Raw genomic sequence first — 22,590 nt, 5'->3', positions numbered from 1 at the left:
ACTGTGTGTTATGACAAAGCTCTGTCCTTGCCTCCGTGAGTCCCGCATTTCCTGGCAGATTTCGCTAGCCTCAGAGGCTCACTGTGACCCTCCACGTAACCCTTCTCTCTCTAGAGACAAGAGTCACAGTCTACTGAGCCATTTTCATCATAAGCCAGCAAGGGAGATGAGGAGAAGTTATCCTTCCTTGCACAGTCTCTGTTGGCTCCCAGTCTCAGTGATTAATTAGGGAGCAAAGGTCGGGGGGGAGCCCGGGCCCACCCTTTACTCCAGGCTCCAGCCCACAGACCCTAATAGTATCAGCTATGGTAGCTGACCTTTTAGAAACATGACATGTACAATTCCCTGGGCTACTTCCCCCACAGCAGCCCTCACTTCCTCAAGCTCCACTTCACCCTTACCTCAGGGCCTCCTTCCTTATGCCTGATATGGTGTGTACTGCTCAGCCTCTCCAACAGCGCAACTTCCTCCCACAGCTCCTGACATGCACACCCACCTGACTGACTGGGAGGCTTTTAACTAGTTTCAGCCAGCCCCTGATTGGCTTCAGGTGTCCCAATCAACCTAGCCTTCTCCCTTCCTTCTGGAAAGTTCTTAATTGGCCCCAGGTGTCTTAATTGACCTGGAGCAGCTGGCATTTCACTTATCCTGGTACCAGGGATTTGTTTAGCCTGGAGCTAATATATTTATCTCCCACTACTTTTCTATAGCCATCTGGCCTTGCCCCGTCACAGTATACACAGGTTACTGACTGAAAAACCAAACATACAACATCAAGGAGATTATCCAATATACAGTAGAAAATAAAAACATTGGGGCAAGCTCTGCTTTCAGTTACGCTAGTGTAACTCCATCTGAGTCAACAAAGTGACTCTGGTTTTACACCGGTGTAATGGAGATCAGAATTTCTTACTTCACTTTAGATTGGATTTGCCTCCCACAGCCTCTGCTTCTATTCAATTCCCTTGCTGCATACTGTTATACCTCTTTCTTCTTTTAATACTCACGTGGCAATAATGCTTTGGAGGAACACCAACTAAAATGAAGAGATGAACAGAGAATACACAATTCATAAACATGTTTTTGTCCTTTTCGTTGAGGCTTATGTATTGTTTCTGCTTCCACAGCTGAGGTGCAGCTTAATTTGTATAGCTGCAAACCACATTAGACCAAAGGAGAAGGGGGTGGGGGGAGCGGGAGGAAAGCCTTCTCTTTTGAAACAAGATCTTCTATGGCTTTTTCACCTGGTATTTGTTCTCCTTATCTGAGATCAGAATGAAAGTGGCATTTTGGTTTCTTGGGGACAGAAACAAGCTGGGTATTTTGTTGTTCGTAAGGGCTTCTCTTTGAATGTATTATGTGTGGTAATGGGTATCTGCTCTGAATGTTGTTGTTTCGAGTGGATCAGAGAAGAAATAATTATTTCAGCCATTGTGTGAAGTGATGCCATTCCAGGAAGCTTTGGGCGGGGGGAGGCGGGGGACACTTCCTTGCCTGTGCTATCTCTGCTGAAATGCTTACAATTAATTGGCTTTTTTAACATCTCCAATTAGATGTTTGCCCAACTACTGTGAACATGGAGGAAAATGCTCCCAGTCCTGGACCACCTTTTACTGTGATTGTAGCGAAATGGGTTACATGGGAGAAACCTGCCATAACTGTAAGTAAACCAGTTAAGCATACTTGGATAAGGCTGGCCTGAATGAGATTGTGGTGCTAAAGCACAGATGGAGTGCTTCGAGAAATCATCTGTTATTACAGGAAGCAATAGACTCTGCTCAGACAGGATTGCAAAGGGTCAGCAGTTAGACTACAAACAGCCAAGGAATCCATTACACAAACACACAAGTCTCTTGACACACTTGAAGAAGAATTTCTGGAGATAAATCAAAAGTCAAAGGACACTCTTTCATTCTCCTTTATCTTATTTTCTCATCTCCTTTTTTTCAGCAGCCACCAAAGAATTGGGTTTCTTTTTCTAACTTGCTGTTTCTATATTTTTCACATTTTACCGGTTCATCAAGATATCTTGCTATAGAAAAATGTGTGTGTGTATTTTTGAGGGACTGGTCATACCACTGCTATTTAGCACGCCCATAATAGTGATGAGAACAGGTAGTGTGGTGAAGAGGGGGGTTGAAGTCTAATGCCAGGTGATCGGTACTTGTGCCAATGGTAACATGTCTGTGAGCTGCAGAGGATATGTTCTGTTAATTAATTTTTTTATTGTATATGGTTTTGTAACATCATGTTGTGGGGACACAACTTTAACTGTTTCACGACAAAGTTTTTACATATTAATATAACTGTATATTAATTATATCTGGTCAAAATGTATCAAATGACTATGTTCTGATGACATTTCAGAATTTAAAATACTGTAGCAGGGTAGCTACATAGGTGTTCAATTTCCTTTGTACTTTTATTACATTCAAATTTTGGAGTGAAAAAGTGAAACATTTAAAGAAAACATTCCTAATTTGTTTCTCTGTTTTTTGCCCAGGTCTAATGTCCATTCATTAATAGACATACAAAGAGGAATATGTGCATGCGCGCGCACACACACGCGCGCACACACACAGAGATGTGCACACACACACACAGAGGCATATATACATCTCTGTGTATGTCCACCAAGGGGCTTGAGGGATAAAGCTTTTTACCTCCCTTGTTGGTGTCAGGGGAGAATACAGACTAGGCCATGCTTCATTTGCATTTTTATTATCCACCTCTCTGCCATGAAAATTTTGATTGTTTTGGTTAATTTTCCTTTAAGTTTTGAGTATAGAAGTAATTAATTCTATTTCACCTTATTGTGTAACAAGAGGGCAAAAGAACTGTACTAAATATTCCCTGGGTGAGAGGTCACTCTAACAAAACCCAGTGTGCAGGGGTGTGGTCTTGGAGAATGAGAGCAGAGTAAAAGCCTTTCTTACTTTGTGGTGAGAGGTCTGATTCCAAGACCCAAGGACTTTGTATTATGAGTTTTTGTGTAAATGCCACACTAACCTATCTCCAACATGATCCGTTTCTTGTGGAATAAGGGTGTGCCATGCAGGAGTGGTGGCAAGAGCCCAATCTTTATTATTTGGCCTGAGTCACATAACATAGTCTAAGGTTCCAAAAGGTTACAGCTCTGTTAAATGCTTAGTGACCCTTATTCCAGTAGGTTCTGTTACCTCCTTAGACTCTCATCTCCCACTTCTGTATTTCTGTGATTTTAAGGCTAAGAGCTATATTATAGCTTTCAGAAAGTCTATCCTTTCTTGGCTTTATTAGCCTTTCAGCAGAGCACTGAACATTGGTATAAAAGATGACGAGAATGTCTGAAATGGCTAAATTCTCCAAGATCTGGAGTTGTCCATATGTCCAAACGCTTTGGGGGAAGGTAATTAAAAGAATTTAATTTAACTCTTGATATTTGCTTTGGTATGTGATGAATCTTGCACATGCCTTTCTGTGCATCTTGAACATGCCTCAGTGGCCTTTCTGGCTGCCAGAGGATGACCCCTATAAGACTGGAAATGTCCTAGAGCTCTCAATTCAGTGCAGGCGTAGCATAAGTGAGCCCTTGAGCCTTGAAAGGAGACTCTTAATAATAATGCCACTCAGGGTTGCCAACTCTGAGGCACAAAAAATGGGTCATCTTGCTGGACCTCATATCCCACCACGTACAACCCATATACCACCTGCCCACCCCACACCCAGTGCACTGTTTTTCCACCCCACTCCTAGAACATGGTACCAGCTCAGGGGGTTCCTGCTCTTGGGGCTGCCCTGGGCTTTGACCTTGCCAAGCAGGACACTGTGCTGGCCGACTGCCCCCGGCTCCCGCCTGGTGGTGACCCCTGTAGCCAGTAACTGCACAGAGGTGACTGGGCGTGCCATCCCCCAGCTCCCCCATCCTGCTTGCTGCTCCTGAGACGTCCCTCCCAGTGACTCCCAGACACTCCAGAGCCAGATCTGCCTCTGGGCAGGTGCTTCCACCATGCAGCTCCCCTCAGGACAGCCACCAGGGGCTGAGGGATCCTATGGGAACATGACTGGCAAAACCCAGGACTTTTAGTATCCCAGGACAGCTACCTAAAAGATGGATGATCTGGAGGCAAACCAGGACAACTCTCACTGTTACTGCACAGAACGCTTCTGATCTGAGATTCCTAAAGTGTTTCATGTACATTGAGCCATATCCTCAGCTTCCGTGGAGCTGCACCATTTAAAACCAGCTGAGGGCCTGGCCCATTGTCCCATAAAACCTCTGTAAAGTAGAGAAGTACTATACCCATTTTATGGATTGGTCAAATGAGGTTTGGAGAGGGTAACGAATTGGCTTCTAGCAGTAAGTCAGGTAGGGTAGCATCCAGGACTACTGAATGGCCAGTTTCCTGCACTAACCACTACATAATGTTGTCACTATCAGTGCACTCCCAGGATAGATGCTTCCCAAAGTATTTGGACATCTGTATTGGAGGTTTATGACTCAGCCATGCATGTGCTCAGTAGTCATATCAAGCCTACTCTTTCTTGCATAAGCTCCTCTCATAGCATCTTTTCCATATGTGAATATGAATTGTCTTTCTGTCTGCTGAGCCTGTTGTAAACATCTTATCTGCACTCCCCTTCAGCACAGATATCTGCAGAATGTGCATGTAGGGCCTTTTCTTTTGTGTCTTCAAAAAAACAGGTTTCAGAGTAAAAGCCGTGTTAGTCTGTATTCGCAAAAAGAAAAGGAGTACTTGTTGCACCTTAGAGACTAACCAATTTATTTGAGCATGAGCTTTCGTGAGCTACAGCTCACTTCATCGAATGCATACTGTGGAAAGTGTAGAAGATCTTTTTATATACACACAAAGCATGAAAAAATACCTCCTCCCACCCCACTCTCCTGCTGGTAATAGCTTATCTAAAGTGATCACTCTCCTTACAATGTGTATGATAATCAAGTTGGGCCATTTCCAGCACAAATCCAGGTTTTCTCACCCCCCCCGCCCCCACACACACAAACCCACTCTCCTGCTGGTAATAGCTTATCTAAAGTGACCACTCTCCTTACAATGTGTATGATAATCAATGGCCCACCTTGGTTATCATACACATTGTAAGGAGAGTGGTCACTTTAGATAAGCTATTGCCAGCAGGAGAGTGGGTTTGTGTGTGGGTGGGAGGGGGGTGAGAAAACCTGGATTTGTGCTGAAATGGCCCAACTTGATTATCATACACATTGTAAGGAGAGTGATCACTTTAGATAAGCTATTACCAGCAGGAGAGTGGGGTGGGAGGAGGTATTTTTTCATGCTTTGTGTGTATATAAAAAGATCTTCTACACTTTCCACAGTATGCATTCGATGAAGTGAGCTGTAGCTCACGAAAGCTTATGCTCAAATAAATTGGTTAGTCTCTAAGGTGCCACAAGTACTCCTTTTCTTTTTTCAAAAAAACAAGCAAACAAACAATAATTCATTTCTTTGTTTTCTTTATCTTTCTTTCTCTCTTCAATAGCACAATGGATTTTCTGCTCTGGAATTTGTTCCTGGTGTTCCAAGCTGGAGCAAGTAGGGGATAGACTCCACACTTTTCAGGTCTGCCTTTGTCTGGCCTGACCGCCTTTGAAACAAATGTGCTCCCCCAATTCACGTCCACATCCCTCTCTCTGTGTTGATCTCCGAGCAGCTACATTTCAGTGCTCCCAAGAGCAAGGCACATGTGCTTTGCTTTATCATGACAATCCTATATCCTGCTTCAGCGGTCCTCAGGTCGTCTTTTTTCATTCTCCTTTTCTCCTCTTCCAGCTCCTTCTTTGCCTTCATCCTCCAGGATTGCTCCTGTCAGGAGCACGTTAGGCATTCCTTGTTCTTTCATCCTGTCTGTCAAGGAGACCCACATGTGATCCTGGGTCTAGTGCGGGGTGCAGTAGCTCTGCATTCAAGAGACTGACAAGCAGCCTTGACCCAAACCTCAGTGGGGCAGGGACCAAACAGAATTGGTTGAAGTGACCCCCCCACCCCAGCCAGAGGCCTGGTTTGAATTCTAGGGAAATTTTGTGATCCCTGAGAAGGGTGACTAGATAGTAAGTATGAAAAATCGGGACATAGTATGGGTGTGTGGGGAGGGGGGGAATAGGCGCCTATATAAGAAAAAGCCTCAAATATTGGGACTGTCGCTATAAAATCGGGACATCTAGTCACTCTATCCCTCAGGATAATAAAAAGATCCTTTGTGATTGGCCATTAAGATGACATTGTGGTTAGATTAATTTTCAGCTGTCTGTGGAAATAACACATTCCTTATAAGATCAATAAATATGTATTTTAAAAAGGGACAATAAGCCATCTGTCATCCAGGCATATCACAGCAGAGTCTATATTAGTCCGTCAACAGCAGAGCTGTCAAAGCCAGTTTTCAGCAGTGGAGATTTCAGTTTTTGGCATTTAACATGACAATTGTTACCCTCACCCTTATAGTACAATCATTCCCATAATTTATTGCCTGCATTAATCCTTCTGCTGTTAAAGCAAGGAGAGAAGGAACATCCCTGATGCATATTGCTTTATTTGTTGTTGCTTACAAGGATGTTTGATCAAACACTCATAGTTCTGAGCCTATGAGAGCAAATCCTGTGATGAAATTGCATGATATGCCACCTCTGCCATTAACTAAAGACTTGTTTAATCCACCACAAGGTCGTCTGCCCTCACAGCACCCATTGTGGATAAGTTTACCAGGTGAGGGATTTATGGTAGAGGACACATGGGGACCTTCATGGTCCACAGAGAAAATGACAAATAATTATCTTGTCTCAGAGCACACTCAGCATCAACCTGGGTTTGATTCACCCCAAAGGCAATGGAGCCTTCTCAATCAGTTTTGTATCAGACACGAAACTTGTGCTGCAGCAGAATTTCGGTGGTGTTTTAAAGACGGTTCGCTATGTCAATGTGGGCAGCCCCAAACCATCACGCACATTGTTGAGGACTGCAAAATGACTCCGCTTCCTGGAAGTCTTCATGCCTTGAACATTGTTGATCAGAACTCTGTGGTTTGGCTTGATCGGATTGAATATGCCAAGTAAATATAGAGCAGATCTGTTGGGCCAGATGTATGTATGAACTGGGTAAAATAATGATCTTGAATCTTCATCTTGGGATCTCAAAGCACTTTAGTAAGAGTACTTAACAGCACCCTTTTGTGGTAGGGCTAAGTATTAAGGAGAATTGACTTTTCCAAGGCTGCTGCTGGAGTTAATGGCAGAACTGGAAATAGAACCCAGGGTTTTGATGCCCAGTTGACTGCTCCAATCATCAGACCCAACTTCCATCTTGTGATACAGGTTATTTTTTCAAAAGTCCTTTTTTCAAAGAATCAGAAAGCAGAAAGGCAATTAAATGAGCCAGAAAGGATCTGTCCACACCAAACTCAACTAGCATTTTGCATGCATGCACATTTGCCGTGTATCAGTTACCATCTCATCCAGCCACTGTTTGGTAATACCTGTGCATTCCATTAAAAACAAGGTTTAATGTTCTCTAGATTTCCTTAATCCTTTTATCTGCTACATCACCATAAAGTGATTCTGAGTTGCTTCTGCCTGATTTTAGTAAAATCACTCATGCAATCAGAGAACAGCAATACCATGAGATATGTGACCAATCAAAAGTAATCTACGCAGCTCATATTTTAAATATAAGCTACTGAATATTTGCAATGAACTGTTTGTGGTCAGTTCCCAAAGTAATTATAAATTCATTGGGAAATAAATCTTGGAAAACTGATTTTTTAAGTGAATGAATTTTTTGAATGATTTATGTGTTGTCAGCTCTAAAAAGGTGGTGGATCTCATAAGGGGGATCTGATAAGATCATAAGGATCTCTTAATGAGTACTGATGAGGAGCCAGTGTTTGTTGTTCATATTGGTATAAATGATTTAAAGAGCTGTCGGAGATAAATCCTGGAAGCTTAGCTTAGTTTACTAGAAAAATGGCCAAAGTCCAGAGTCTCTACGGTAGCTTTCTCTGCAATGAGTTTAGTTCAACATGCAGGGTTAAGGACTTTAAGCACACTAATCACAGTGGGAATAACTGGGAAAGGCAGAGCCTATAAAGAAGAGGTGGAGTCCCCTTTAATCAAAGTGGAAATAGACTGCTGGCACAGAAATGAACATGGTTGGGGAATTATTTCAACTAGGAGTTTGGAGAAAAGCTGGCAGGTGCTTAGGCCAGACAAAGCCAGCTACTAAGGATGCCAGTAATGAAAGGGTATCTCTGTGTTCAGTGAAAGATAATACAGAAATTGAAGTTGAACTGAGGGTGGGGGCAAGATGAGTTGGAAGTAAATTTCAGTAAACTTGCAGGCTATCAGATTGAGGCTATCCCTATGCTGCAGTGAGAGGTGGGATTGCAGCTCACATAGGTATCTATACTCCCGCTAGTTTTAATCTAGCTCACGCAACTTAAAACATAAGGAAACACATGGTGGTGTGAGGTTCAGAGGGAGATGTCCAAGCTTACCCGGAGCCCTGGGTAAAGGCTCACATTGCAAGCTGAAGTTTGTGGCACTGTGTCTGCCGTCACTCATCGGTTTGCATTATGCATGTAGCCAAAGAAGCCTAATAAAAATGGGTACAATGAAAAATTTGCCCCCAAGCCTGCAAACATATATGTGCTTATCTTTTTTATTATGTTCTACATTATATGTAAGGAAAACACAGTTATGAAAGAGTAAGCTCTATTCTGGCTTTTATACATTATCATCACCAGAGTTGCTAACTTAAGATTAAGCATGTGGTTAAGGGTTATGCTGAATAGTGATGGATTTACTAAGGGATTTACAGTTAAGCCAGGCTTAACTGCTCTACTGAATCAAGGTATACAGGGCCAAACGAAAGAGAGAGCTAATCCACTGTCAGACCTGTTTATTTAAGATGTGATAAGCCTATTAGATAGGTGCCAATTTTATCAGACGTTATGGGGTGTTACAGGAATCTTATAATGCACCTCTGTGGCCCGTGTTATGCAGGAGGTCAGACTAGATGTTCACAATGTGCCCTGATGGCCTTAACATCTTTGAAACATAAGAACGGCCATAATGAGTCAGAGCAATAGTCCATCTAGCCCAGTATCCTGTCTTCTGTCAGTGGCTAGTGCCAGAAGCTTCAGAGGGAATGAACAGAACAGGGAAACTATCAAGTGATCCATCCCTTATCGTTAGGGCCCTACCCAAATTCAGGGTCATGAGAAACGCGTCACAAACTGTGAAATCTGGTCTTTTGTGTGCTTTTACCCTAGACTGTACAGATTTCACAGGGGAGACCAGCCCAAAAGGGAGTTGCAGGGGGATCACAGGGTTACCTTAGGGGGGTCGTGGTATTGCCCCCGTACTCTGCACTGCTGCCTTCAGAGCTGGGTGGCTGGAGAGCGGCAGCTGTTGGCCGAGCGCCCAGCTCTGAAGACAGCGCCCCGCCAGCGCAGAACTAAGGGTGGCGGCTTACCACACCATACCATGCCATCCATACTGCTGCTGGCGGCGGCTCTGCCTTCAGCCCTGGGCTCCCGGCCAGCAGCCGCTACTCTCCGGTTGCCCAGCTCTGAAGGCAGCCCCCCACCAGCAGCAGCGCAGGAGAAAGGGTAGCAGTACCGCAACCCCCCCCACAATAATCTTACGACGATCCACGCCCCCCCTACACACACACACACACACACACACACACACACACACACACACACACACACACACACACACACACACACACACACACAAAACTCCTTTATGGGTCAGGACCCCTACAATTACAACACTGTGAAATGTCAGCCTTAAATAGCTGAAATCATGAAATTTATTATTTTTAAAATCCTATGACTGTGAAGTTGACCAAAATGGACCATGAATCCAGTCCCAGCATCTAGTCAGTGATTTGGGGACACCCAGAACATGGGGTTTTGTCCCTGACCATCTTGATTAATAACATCCATGAACTTCTCATTCTGTTTTTGAACCCAGTTATACTTTTGGCCTTCAAAACATCTCATGGCAAGTAATTCCACAGATTGACTGTGCCTTGTGTGAAGAAGTACTTCCTTTGGTTTGTTTTAAACCTGCTGTTTAAGGTTTGATTTAAACATTTCATTGGATGGCCCTTGGTTTTTGCGTTATGTGAAAGGGTAAAGAGCAATTCCTTACTCATTTTTTCCACACCACTCGTGATTTTATAGAACTGTATCATATCTCTCCCCTGCCCTTAGTTGTCTCTTTTCTAATCTGAATAGTCCCAGTCTTTTAGTTTTTCCTCATATGGAAGCTGTTCCATACCCGTAATCATTTTTGTTGCCTTCCTCTGCACTCTTTCTATTCTAATATATCTTTCTGGGAGATGAGGAGGCCAGAACTGCATGCAGGATTCAATATGTGGGCGAATCAGAGATACATGAAGTACCATTATGATATTTTCTGTTTTATCTTTCCCTTTTCTAATGTTTCCTAGCATTTTGTTAGCTTTTTTGGCTGTTGCTGGTGCACACTGAGCATATGTTTTCAGAGAGCTATCCATGATGACTCCAAGATCTCTTTCTTGAGTGGTAATAGCTAATTAGACCTCCATCATGTTGTATGAATAGTTGGAATTATGTTTTCCAGTGCTCATGATTTCATGTTTATCAATATTGAATTTCATCGGCGATTTTGTTGCCCACTCACTAGTTTTGTGAAATCCCTTTGTAAATCTTCGCAGTCAGCTTTGGACTTATCTGGAGTAATTTTGTATCATCTGCAAACTTTGCCACCTCACTGTTTACCCCTTTTCCCAGATCATTTATGAATATGTTGAACAGCATAGGTCCCAGTACCGATACTTGGAGGACCTGCTATTTGCATCACTCCACTGTAAAAACCGGTGATTTATTTCTGCCCTTTGTTTCCTGTGTTTAACCAGTTACTGATCCATGAGAGGACCTTTCCTCTTATCCCATGACTGTTTACTTTACCTAAGAGCTCTTGGTGAGGGACCTTGTCAAAGCTTTCATGAAAGTTCAAGTACACTATATTCACTAGATCATCCTTGTTCACCTGCTTGTTGATTCCCTCAAAAAATTCTAATAGAGGTGAGGTACGATTTCCCTTTAGAAAAGCCAGGTTGACTACTCCCCAACATATTGTACTTATCTATGTGTTTGGTAATTCTGTTCTTTACCAATGTTTCAGCCAGTTTGTCTGGTACTGAAGCTAGGCTTGCTGGCCAGTCATTGCCAGGATCACCTCTGGAGCCTTTTTAAAAAATTGGCATTACATTAGCTGATCCTCCAGTCATCTGTTACAGAGGCTGATTTAAGTGATAGATTAGTAGTTCTGCAGTTCCATTTGCGAGTTCCTTCAGAACTCTTGGGTGAATACCATCTGGTTCTGGTGACTTATTATGGTTTAATTTACCAATTTGTTCCAAAACCTGCCTCAACTGACACCTCAATCTGGGACAGTTCCTCAGATTTGTCACCTAAAAGAATGGATCAGATGTGGGAACCTCCTTCACTTTCTCTGCATTGAAGAATGATGCAAAGAATCCATTTAGCTTCTCCGCTTTCTGGAGTGCTCCTTTAGTACTGTGATCGTCCAGTGACTCCACTGAGTGTTTGGCAAGCTTCCTGCTTCTGATGTACTTAAATAAACGGCCCGAGCACTGATTGTAAGTGCTTTGCTGAATCTGGGTCTTAGCTTAAAACTCTGGTGATGATAACGGAAGAACCAGAATGGAGTCCAGCTTGCTCCCCATACCTGTGTTCTTGAATATATTTTTAAAAATAATAACAAAGGAACAGTGAAGCATGTATGTAGGTGTTTGCAGGCTCAGGGCCATCGCTTGGACTGCTGAGATTGTTCCCATTTTTATTTAACTCCCAGGCCTGACAGGTTTCATAGAGAATGTAGAATTGGTTCCAGCTGCAGAGGCTGAGAGATACAGAGTTTGGAATTGTGTGGGAAAGTTGAAAAGCTGTTTCTTAAGCACTCAGGAAGATGGGAAAAGGGGAAAGCAGGGAAGAGATGGTGTCACAGGGTGGCTAGCCCTTTAAGGGGAATTGGGCCCAGCCCCACCTGTTAAAGATCAGCTACCTCTCAGCTGAGACGGATCAGCTAGTGATCAGTTGATTATAAAAGCCACCAAGTAACCCAGTTGGGGGGAGACAGCTAGTATGATCCAGGTAGTCTCCTGCAGGAGACCCTGGGTAGAGCAATGGGAAACAGATTGGCTTCGGGGGACAGGGTTGGGCAAGTGACTAGTCGAGTGGGAATCTGTAGGGAACAGAGTGGCCCCTACAAAAGACCCTGTATTATGGGGGCTTGACTGATGTGCTGAATTTGTGTTATTTGGAGGAATTAAAGCTGAAGCCCTGAGGAGAAGGGTCTGAACTGGACTCTGAATGTCGTTTCAGTCCTCCCTCGACTGAGGAGACAGGCTGGCAGCTGTAAGAATGGACATGATGATCAACTGATAAAATGCTGTAAAAAATGAGAGCCCTGGTCAGAGAGAGAGTTGATGATCTTAAAAGTGAGTTTAGCTGGAGGAGAAACATGGGGACCCTTCATCAAGTGGGCGTGTTTCCGGTGGGGTCCCACAGGGGTCGGTTCTTGGCCCTTCGCTTCTTAACCTTTTTCTCTCTGACCTGGAAGAAGACATACAAGCATCACTGAGAAAGTTTATAGATGACAAAACAACTGGGAGAGTGGTAAATAACGAAGAGGACAGGTGACTGACACAGAGCAATGTGGATTGCTTGGTATACTGGTAAAACTTTATTTTAATACAGCTAAATGTAAATGTATATATTGAGGAACAAAGAATGTACACAAAGAATGATTTAAGGACTGGAAAATGTGTCTTATGGTATTAGACTCAAAGAGCTCAATCTATTGAGCTTACTTACACGATGGAGGACTCTATCCTGGGAAACTGTGACTCTGGAAAAGATATGGGGGTTGTGGTAGATAATCCGTTGAACATGAGCTCCAACTGCGACGCAGTGGCTAAAAGAGCTGAAGCAATCCTGGGATGCATAAACAGAGGAATCTCAAGTAGGAGTAGAGAGGTTCTTTTATCTTTATATTTGGCACTGGCACAACTGTTGCTGGAATACTGTGTTCAGTTCTGTGCCCACAATTCAAGAAAGACGTTGATAAATGGGAGAGGGTTCAAAGAAGAACCATGAGAATGATAAAAACACGTCTCTTAGTGATAGACTCCAAGAACTCAATCTATTTAGCTTATAAAAGAATTTAAGGGGTGACTTAGTCTATAAATATCTACTGGGGAACTGATATTTAATAATGGGCTCTTCAGTCTAGCAGAGAAAGGCATGACACGATCCAATGGCTGGAAGTGGAAGCTAGACACATTCAGACTGGAAATGAGGCATACATTTTTGAGAATGAAGGTAACTTATCCTTGGAACAATTTACCAAGGGTTGTGGTATATTCTCCATCACTGACCATTTTTAAATCAAGATTGGATATTTTTCTGAAAGATCTGCTTTAGGTAAAATTTGGGTTAGTTCCATGACCTGTGTTAAACAGGAGGTCAGACTAGAGTATCACAGTGCTCCCTTCTGGCCTTGACCTCTTTATGAATATGTGTGTTTCATAGAGAATGAGGAAAGGGGTTGGGGAATGCACCATTTTGAACTGTCAGTGATGTGTGCATGAAGAACTCCAACAGGACAGCTCACCCTATCCCCAAGAAGCTAATCAGAAAAGAACCAGATGGTACTTAGGAATCATGTCCCTCATGGGGTGAGGATTGTAACTCTCAAGTGATGTCAGTTTCAGTAATTACATTTGGGAACATTTTAAATGCCTCAGTGAAACACTGCAGCATCTTTTAAAAACTGCCTTAACGAGCACAGCCTTTCTCTGAGAAGTGACTGCAAAAGTGGAATTACGGAGTTCTGTGTTTAGTGCTTATAAATCGTTACAAAATCAAAGTTTCTCTGTGTACAAGGAAAATAAGTTTCAAACTGCTAACCTAGCCGTGGATCTGCAGGCCAAGATGGGCTCTTTCTGGCAAGTGCATCATATCAGTAATAAAGATTCGGTAGCCCAGTTTCTGCCCACATTTACGCCTGCTGAGATTCTGCCCCCCCCCCACCCCCAGTTACTCACAATCCTGTTGCTTTTAAAAGAGATGCACAGGTTTGACTTACGGCAGAATTTGGCCCTACAAATGGAATTCAGTTATCAAGTGTGGTCTGTGAGGCAGAATAACATCTAACTCACTTTCCCATAGATCTCACAGAGCTAATGGAAGAAAAAAATAATAAACAGTGATTTATTACAAATGTGATCAAATATGATGTTGAGATCCTCAAGGGCTGTAAATCAGTACACTGCCACTGAGGCCAGTGGAGAGATCTGACTTACACCAGAGGAGGGTTTAGCCTTAGCTCAGAGATGGTCCAAAAAATTGGGATGGTCAAAAATGAAAACCTGTTTTTTCCAAAAAATAAAAAGAAGAAACAGTTTTGAATTGTTTTCTTTTGGAAGGAATCGAAAGAGATCCATTTCCCCTGCAAAAAATGTTTCACAATTGTGTTTTTCAGTTTGAAAGAATATTTATTTCATCAAAAAGAAAAGGAGTACTTGTGGCACCTTAGAGACTAACCAATGTATTTGAGCATGAGCTTTCGTGGCTCATGCTCAAATAAATTGGTTAGTCTCTAAGGTGCCACAAATCCTCCTTTTCTTTTTGCGAATACAGACTAACACGGCTGTTACTCTGAAATATTTCATCAAACTGGCTTTTGAATATTTTATTAAAAGCCAAATGAAATCTCGATAAAAGCACTTTGATAAAATTGTTGATCACATTTTGATTCATTTAAAAAATAAAAATCATTTTTTCACAAAAATTGAAAATTGAGAAAATGTCGACAATCTTCAACCAAAAATATGTTTTCATAAAATGGCGATTTTTCATGAGACAAATTGTTCTTTGAAATATTTTGACCAGTTCTACTCTCAGTAAATTCTGAATAGTCCTACTCAGTTTAGTAAAAGTGTCATTAGTGCAAACAGTGGTTAACATTAACATGTCAGCTATGATAACTATTCAAGTGTTAGCAAAAGTTATTTTCTATTCTTGGTACAGACCCAGTGCATGACTAACTCTTGGGAAGTGGAGACTTCAAGGACCACTACAGTAATCCCTTTACACTGATCCCAAAATGGTTGAGTCTCAAATCAGTGAAGTTTGGCTGGTCAGCAGGAACCATAAAATGGCACAAAAATATTTGTTTAGTTTACATGGATAAGACTTGCAAGGCCTTGTTCTGTCCAGTTGACTATTAATCTGTTTTTTACTTTCACAAGGCTTTTCTGACTATAAATAGAATGAGAACAGAGAGCTTTCCCTTTTCTCTTGGCCATGCAGATGTCCTCAGGTTAGTGTAACCTAAAGCATGAAGGCTCTGGTCAGCAAAATGGAATTTCATAATTTTAGTTTGAAACAAGCGATAGATGGAGCCTACAGAAAATGTGAAGCAGACATCAGCATAGATAGGCACAAGAAAATGTGTACAGGTAACCTGCAAATGACGACAAAAACTGGGGGTTGTGCCCTTTTTTCCGCCTTTTTGATACATAATGCATCAAACACCTTTCCCAAGCCTAAGAAAAGAACTAGCCTCCTTTTCAACACTTCTTCCTACCCATATCAGCCAATAAGTGTCCCCATTATAGATGCAGGAACCCTTCTGCCTCCCTTCCTCCCAATTTTCCCTCTGTCACAGAGCTGTCATAACTATGGCCCTTGTGCTTTCCCACTATGTCCTGATCTCTGATCCAAGCACATCATAGGTGCTTACCTATGCAATTGTCTTTACCGTGTCTTTACAGAGTCACTACCCAGGCTCTGTAATGTCATCTTTTAAAATAAAATAGTGCAGCTGGTGTTACAGAGCTAAACAGACACAAAATTTGATTACCCAGAGTCTTATTTATTTAAATTCCAGGTTACCTTTTCCCTGTGGCGATCATAAATTTTTATAAAACCCAGTATCGATGGAAACATTTGTGATTAATTTTTAAATTTCCACTTGAAACATTAAAATAAAATAGAGAGACGTTTCTCATCAGGGCTTGACATCTAAACATTGAAGCGTTGTGCTACTATGTGAAAACTTGGAGAATGACAAGGAATCAAACTGAAACTGACTAGTGTATTTTTATCATTCGGGATGAGAGAGATGGGGGAGGGGGGAAGAAAACAGCCTAAACAGTGAAAGGCAAAACAAAATTTTTAAAATTCTTTACTATTCAACCATTCTAGTTTCTTATGACAATGGTAAGATAATGTCTCCGAAAAATATTTGATTTCTGAGTCCCTTTAGACACTGCTTCATGCCAGTGTCCCCTGCCTCTTGTTCCCTGACAATAAGAACAAGGGAATTTCCATTCCACATCAAACCCACAGTTCATCTAGTCCATTTTCCTCCAACATTATGCCAGCTGTGTCACAGAAGGGTGTAAAAAACCGTGCAGTAAGTTGCTATAGAATAAACCGCCCACAGAAATAGCTTCCTCCTCACCCCGATAGTTAGAGGCTGCCTTATTCCCTGAAGCTTGATGATGTATATCTCTTCCCAAACTCTTGCTAATTATTTACCATTGTAACTCTGTTATAGCCAAGGGTAAGACATGCTAGGATGGATTCTCAACAGGTGTAAATCAGCATAGGTCCATTGAAACCAATATAGCTGAACTGATTCTTGCCAGCTGAGAATCTGCCCCACTGTCTGCCTCTTTAGGCCATGGTTATCAACTATCATGGTTGCAAACGTGTCATGTAGTGAACAGATCCACATTACTAATGGCCGGGACTTCACATTGTTCCTTGCTAATTCAGAGATAAGGTGTCTGGTCCCCAGGCAATGTGACATATGGGGGCGGAGGGAAAGACCCAGTGATGAAAAGTGGTTTCTAGAAGCACCAGTCCACTGCCAACACACAATAATTTATGTCTGTGCTCCTTTTACCATCCTTTGTACTAAATAAATAAAAAAGCAGGGGATGTAATCAACGAGTTCCCTAATGAGCCAAGATGAATTGTTCTGTATCGATGATGACAGCAAATTCACTAAATGAATTGCAATTTGGGAACCTTATGAATTCATCAAAGCATGACTGCTTGGCTGGCTACTTAATCGCCTGTTACGATCTTCCTCCTCCCCCGGCACCCCATCCTGGTTGCCTTTGTCAGCAGTATCTGTAATTGAAAAGCTCCCTGTAGCCTTTAAGACTGTGAATTCACGAGGAACAGGTTGTGGTTGTTGGGTTTTTTAATTTAATATATACATATGTATTGCTAGAGACTGGCAATTGCAGCTCTTCTAGGCGCTCACAATTTACTATGCATCAGACACACAAAAAACCTCAGGAAGAGACTAGTTTAGCTGTGTTTAATGCAGAATGAATATTAATTAGGGACTCAATCCAGTAAGGTGCTGAGCACCTTCAACTGTCTCTGAAGTCAGAGAATCACAGTCAGTGCATGTTTGACTCCCACCAATATACTGCCTGGAAAGATGATACCCCAAACTGTAGCTTCATCGGACCTTGCAAGAAGTGAAGTCTAAGGACAGGCCCAATGAGAGATTTCCAGGAAAAAAAATATCCATGTACCGTGAAAAGCGGTGGGGGTGATTCACTTGGTGGCTCCGAGGCCGTGGGGACTAGAATTCAGGCCTGCAGAGCTGGGGATGGCTGATGTTCGCACCGTGCCACTAGGAAACCATGCTTAGCCCCACCTACGGAGTACTGTGGAAAATAGGAACCACCGTCCAAGAGACCCAGAATGAGAGAACCTTGCAGCTCTCTGATTGACCAACCACTCTATTTAACCCTGGAGGGTGCCACAGGAAGTTGTCTGGGCAACAACACAGACTTTGGGCCTGCTGTGACTCCAAACCGCAACCTTTCTGGTGGTCTGATCCCAGCCTGACCCTTGCTTCCTGACTCTAGCCTAGTACTTCCTCTGATGTCCAGTCACTGACACTTGCTTACTGAACCTGGCTCAAGTGATTCCTCTGCCCCTGTCCACCAACTACCGTCTCTGATATGTGGACTCACAGCCCAACTGTGACCACTAGGAGAGACTGCCTGTGCCCCTGCCCTTTACAATTTGTCCAAACTCACTTCTGACCTCCTCCGTGGGAGCCCCTTAAAAGGGATTTGGAAAGGGCGGGTATACCCTCCCCCACTAGACCCCATGAGGTACCAGATCTTCAGGATCAGGTCACACAACTCCATACTGAGAACCATCTGCTGCGGTCTCACGTGGCGTAGCTCCTAGCAGAAAACCAGACACTGCAGCTAGCACAGTCCCAAGAAGAGAATTCCGTGCTCTGGGCACAGGTTGGTCCACTGCCCACTGAAGGGGACCTGCAATGCCTGAATGTTGTGATGGGAACTGCCAGAACGTCAGGAGATTCCTGAACCAGTACTGTCTCCTTTTCCTGCTCCACCTTTGAATATACCCCATTGACCAGGGCAGAGTGATCAGTTTGCTAGCTGGAGAAATGCTGAATTGGGCCTCTCCCTTGCTGGGGCAGGACAGCCCAGTGTTAACAGACAGGAACACCTTCCTATAAGCATTTTCTGCAATATTGACAACCGTCATCTCACTTGCTTAGCAGAAGCTGCATACAAAGGTTCCAGCAAGGAAAAGGCCCAGCTGCCTTGTATGCTGCGCGGTTCCATTGAACTGCAGCTGACATTGAGTGGAACAAGGTAGCCCAAATGCATCATTTTGGGTGTGTACTTAGTGAGGAAGTAAAGGAGGGGCTATCCTGCATTGAGACTTAACCCACTGGGATGCTTTCATTGACCTGTCTCTCTGCATCAGCATCTGGATGCATGAGCAAAAGGATGTGAGGAGGGGCACCCTGCCACCATTTTGCCCATTCTTTACACCAAAAAACGCAGGGCCCAACCATGAACTGATGCAGTTGATCTGGGCCACTGTTGCTTGACCCTGGAAGAAAAGGAACAGTGAAAGCACAATAACCTCTGCTTTTATTACCGTGCACCTGGACATGCCATCACCTGTTGTGAACCTTGACCTGCAAGGAATCGGGAAACAAGCAAGCCCAGGCCATATGGGGGGCAACCTGTGCACCACTAGGGCACTATATTCCGTAACTACCCCCAACCCTCAAGAAAAAACCTGATCGAGGACAAATAAGTCCTCCCCACACTTCCAAGTATGAATAAAGTTATGTACCATGGATGTGGCCAAACCAGTTTCCCTCCCAGTGGGCCCTGATCAACTTTAGGACTACTGATAACTTTATAGATTCTAAAGCCACTCAAGCTCTACAAATCTCCCACTGTTTAAAGCCTATATCAGTCCTCATAGAGATGAATAATGGGTCCCTCCTGTCCTCGGGGCTACTAACACAGGAAACCATATTCCTAGAGGCTATAATCCAGGGTCATTGGGAAATGCTACATTTCAGTGTGATCCATTCTCCACACTTACCCCTAATTCTCTCCATCTTCTGGCTGGAGCAGCATGACCCTTGCATCTCCTAGAAAGAAAAGAGTATCAACTTCCCTTCTGAATACTGCTGAAGGGTCTGCCTGCATGCAGCCAGCTTCAATTCTTTGGTTCTGGGATTCTGCAACTGATCAGAAGGGAGAACACCTGCGGGGGAACTCCAGATGGTGATGGTTAGCCAGAAGGAGTCACTTCCAAGTCTGATTCTCCATTCCATGAAAAGTATTGGGATTATGTGGACATTTTTTAAAAGAAAAATGCAGAGATGCTACCTCCACACTTGGACTACAACTTCCCCATAGAAATGGGTCCATACTCTGTCAGAGGCATGGTCCACAGCAGATGTTGCACCCCTGTGCTGCCTACTCCCAAAAATTCACCACTGCCAAATGGAATTATGAGATAATACATAAGGAAATACTTTCAATTGAACCAGCCTTTAAAGAGTGGTGCCATAAGCTCAAGGGATCCCGATACCCAGTGCAAGTCTTTTGATGACTATAAGAACCTTGAATATCTATGGAATGTTCAAGCCTTGAACCAAAGACATTATCCTTCTCTCAATTGAATTTTGTCATCACCTGTTGCCCAGGAACAGGAAAGCAGACACCCTATCCTGAAAGGGGAAATACTACCGAGAGGTCAAAGACCCTACCCAAGAATGACCCTATCTCCTAAAAGCTCACAACTTCCTTAGTGCTAAGATTAACCAAGACCTTCTTGATCTTATCTGATCTGCTTCGAAGGTTGACCCATTAACTTAGTCTGAGCAAGCGAGAGCCAGAACCAAAATGCAATGCTCCACACAGGGTGGGATCATTTACCTTGATGGGTGCATATACATTCCAGTGCCCCTCCCTGGCTAGAAGAGCTGCTTCTCTGCCATGACACTCCTTTGGCTGGACAACTTGGACTAGGGTAACACTTATGACCAGTGTGCTCACACCAAGATGTCCTGTGCTAAGCCCCTCAATGCCCTAGTACCCCTGGAGACCCAGCCTAGACACTGGATCTCAATCACCAGGGACTTCATAGTGGAACTCCCTGACTCTGGTGGTCACACAGTGGTCTTTATGGTTGTAGACCAACTGACCAAAATTGTGCACTTTGTCCCCTGTAATAACCTGCCCTCTGCTGACACAATGGTGTGACTCCTAGTGGTTCATTTGTCTGTCTTCATGGGCTTCGAAACATGTAACCTTGAACCAAGGCCTTCAGTTTGTCTCAAGCTTTTGCCTTGAAGTGGTCCTGCTAATGGATGTTTGTACTTTTACCTCCTCCATGTTCCATCCCCAGACAGATGGGCAGATGGAGAGGGTGAACCAAATGTTAGAGCAATACCTATGGTGCTTTGTCAGTTACCATTAAGATAACTGGTTATCCTTCCTTCCTTATGCCAAGTTCTCATACAATAACACTGACCGTGCCTCCATAGGGCAGAGTCCCTTATTTGAAAACTATGGTTTTCAGCTGTCCTTGTTAGTCGCCTCTCCAAACCCAGCAGCTGCTGACTGGATCCAACAAATTCACCATATCCAGGAGGAGCTTAAGGGTCACCTAGAAGGCGCAAAAACAGACAACAAGCAATATGCAAAATTGCCCGGCTATCGTGAAATCCCCAGCTATCATAGTTGGTCAAATTGTCTGGCTTGCCGCAAAACTCCTCCATACAAACAGGCTGTCCTGCAAGTTAGACAACCAGTTCCGTGGGCCCTTCCAGATTTGTCAGCAAATCAACCCCGTCACATTCAAATTGCAGCTCTCTCAATCTCTTAGGGTACATCCTGTTTTCAGGATATCCCTCGTGAAGCCCTACCCAGAGGATCCCTTTCCTGGTGGGTCGCAACAGCCACCCTCACCAGTCCAGGTCCAAGGGAAGGAGGAATATATAGTCCACGCTATCCTGGACTCTAGACTGTAGAGGGGGAGACTGTACTATCTCATTGATTGAGAGGTCTAGGATCCTAAAGAATGCTCCTTGGAATCCATTGCCCATGTTCATGCCTCTGTTCTAGTAAAAGGATTTCATCAAGACCCCTTGGATAAATGAGACCCAGCATCCACTCAGAGGAAGAGCACCCCTTAAGATGGTGGATAATATGAGGATGTGGGGTCTAGAACCTGGGCCTGCAAAGTCTGGGATGGCCGATATTTCCACAGTGCGAGTGGGAAGCCAGGCACAGCTATACCTAGGGAGCACCTTGGAGAATAGTCACCGCAGGAAGTACTGTCCAAGGGAGCCAGAATGACAGTACCCTGTGTCCCTCTGATTGGCCAACCACGCTATTTAACCCTGCAAGGTGCCCCAGGAACTTGTCTGGGCAATGATAGAGACTTCAGGCCACTTGTGACTCCAGACCTCACTTTGCGTCCTGATCTCTGGTCTGTGATCCCAGCCTGATCCTGACTCTTGACTCCTGACTCTAGCTTGGTGCTATCTCTGGTCTCAGGTCTCCGACTCTGGCCTGACTCAGACCCTGATTCCTGCTGCCTGTTTCTAGCCTGGTACTACCGCTGATCTCCAGTCCCCAACCCAGCCTGGCTTTTACTTGACTCTTGCTTATTGAACCCAGCTCTAGCAATTCCTCTGACCCTCCCCTCCAAGTATTGCCCCTGATGTTTGGACCCCAACCAACTGTTACCGCTAGACCAGACCCCCTACACCCCAGTCCCCTAGTGGGCACATTTTTCTCTGAGTCCCACTGGGACCATGCCCCCAGCACCATGCTGCTGGAGGTGCTGCGTTCTTAGCAGACGTTAAAACAGGGACCTGATCACTTAATGGCTGTTAAGTCTCTCAGCATTTTTGAAATAGTAGCAGCATCAGCCCTCGTGCCCTGTCCAGAATTCCATTCTGGCTATTTAAAATCGTTCCTTCTGAAGCATAATCCATTGGAGAAAACAATTCTTCTCTTTCTATTAAATATCTATATCTATATATCTAGCAGCTGTGTGATCTTCCTAGTACAGAATTGCTGCTCTGTTCCACACCAGAAGGGGCTGCCTTTTTGAAGTGGGGGGAGTGATTTTTTTTTTTTTAGATTCACTTTGTAATGCTCC

General features: G+C 43.7%; 1 protein-coding gene across 3 annotated transcripts in view; it reads left to right on the top strand.

Moving 5' to 3' along the window:
• The window catches only part of CNTNAP5 (contactin associated protein family member 5), a 424,927-nt gene that overhangs the window by 264,679 nt on the left and 137,658 nt on the right, over positions 1 to 22,590 (top strand). For all 3 annotated transcript variants that reach the window (XM_043525185.1, XM_037912460.2, XM_043525186.1), the window contains one exon: positions 1,554 to 1,660. In XM_043525185.1, coding sequence (XP_043381120.1) covers positions 1,554 to 1,660 — 107 coding nt within the window. The remainder of the gene's footprint in view (positions 1 to 1,553; positions 1,661 to 22,590) is intronic.

The sequence above is a fragment of the Chelonia mydas genome, chromosome 11, assembly GCF_015237465.2.
Source record: "Chelonia mydas isolate rCheMyd1 chromosome 11, rCheMyd1.pri.v2, whole genome shotgun sequence".
NCBI classification, from domain to species: Eukaryota; Metazoa; Chordata; order Testudines; family Cheloniidae; genus Chelonia; species Chelonia mydas.
Note: the sequence above shows the minus strand (reverse complement) of the source record. Positions and strands in the feature narration are given on the sequence as shown.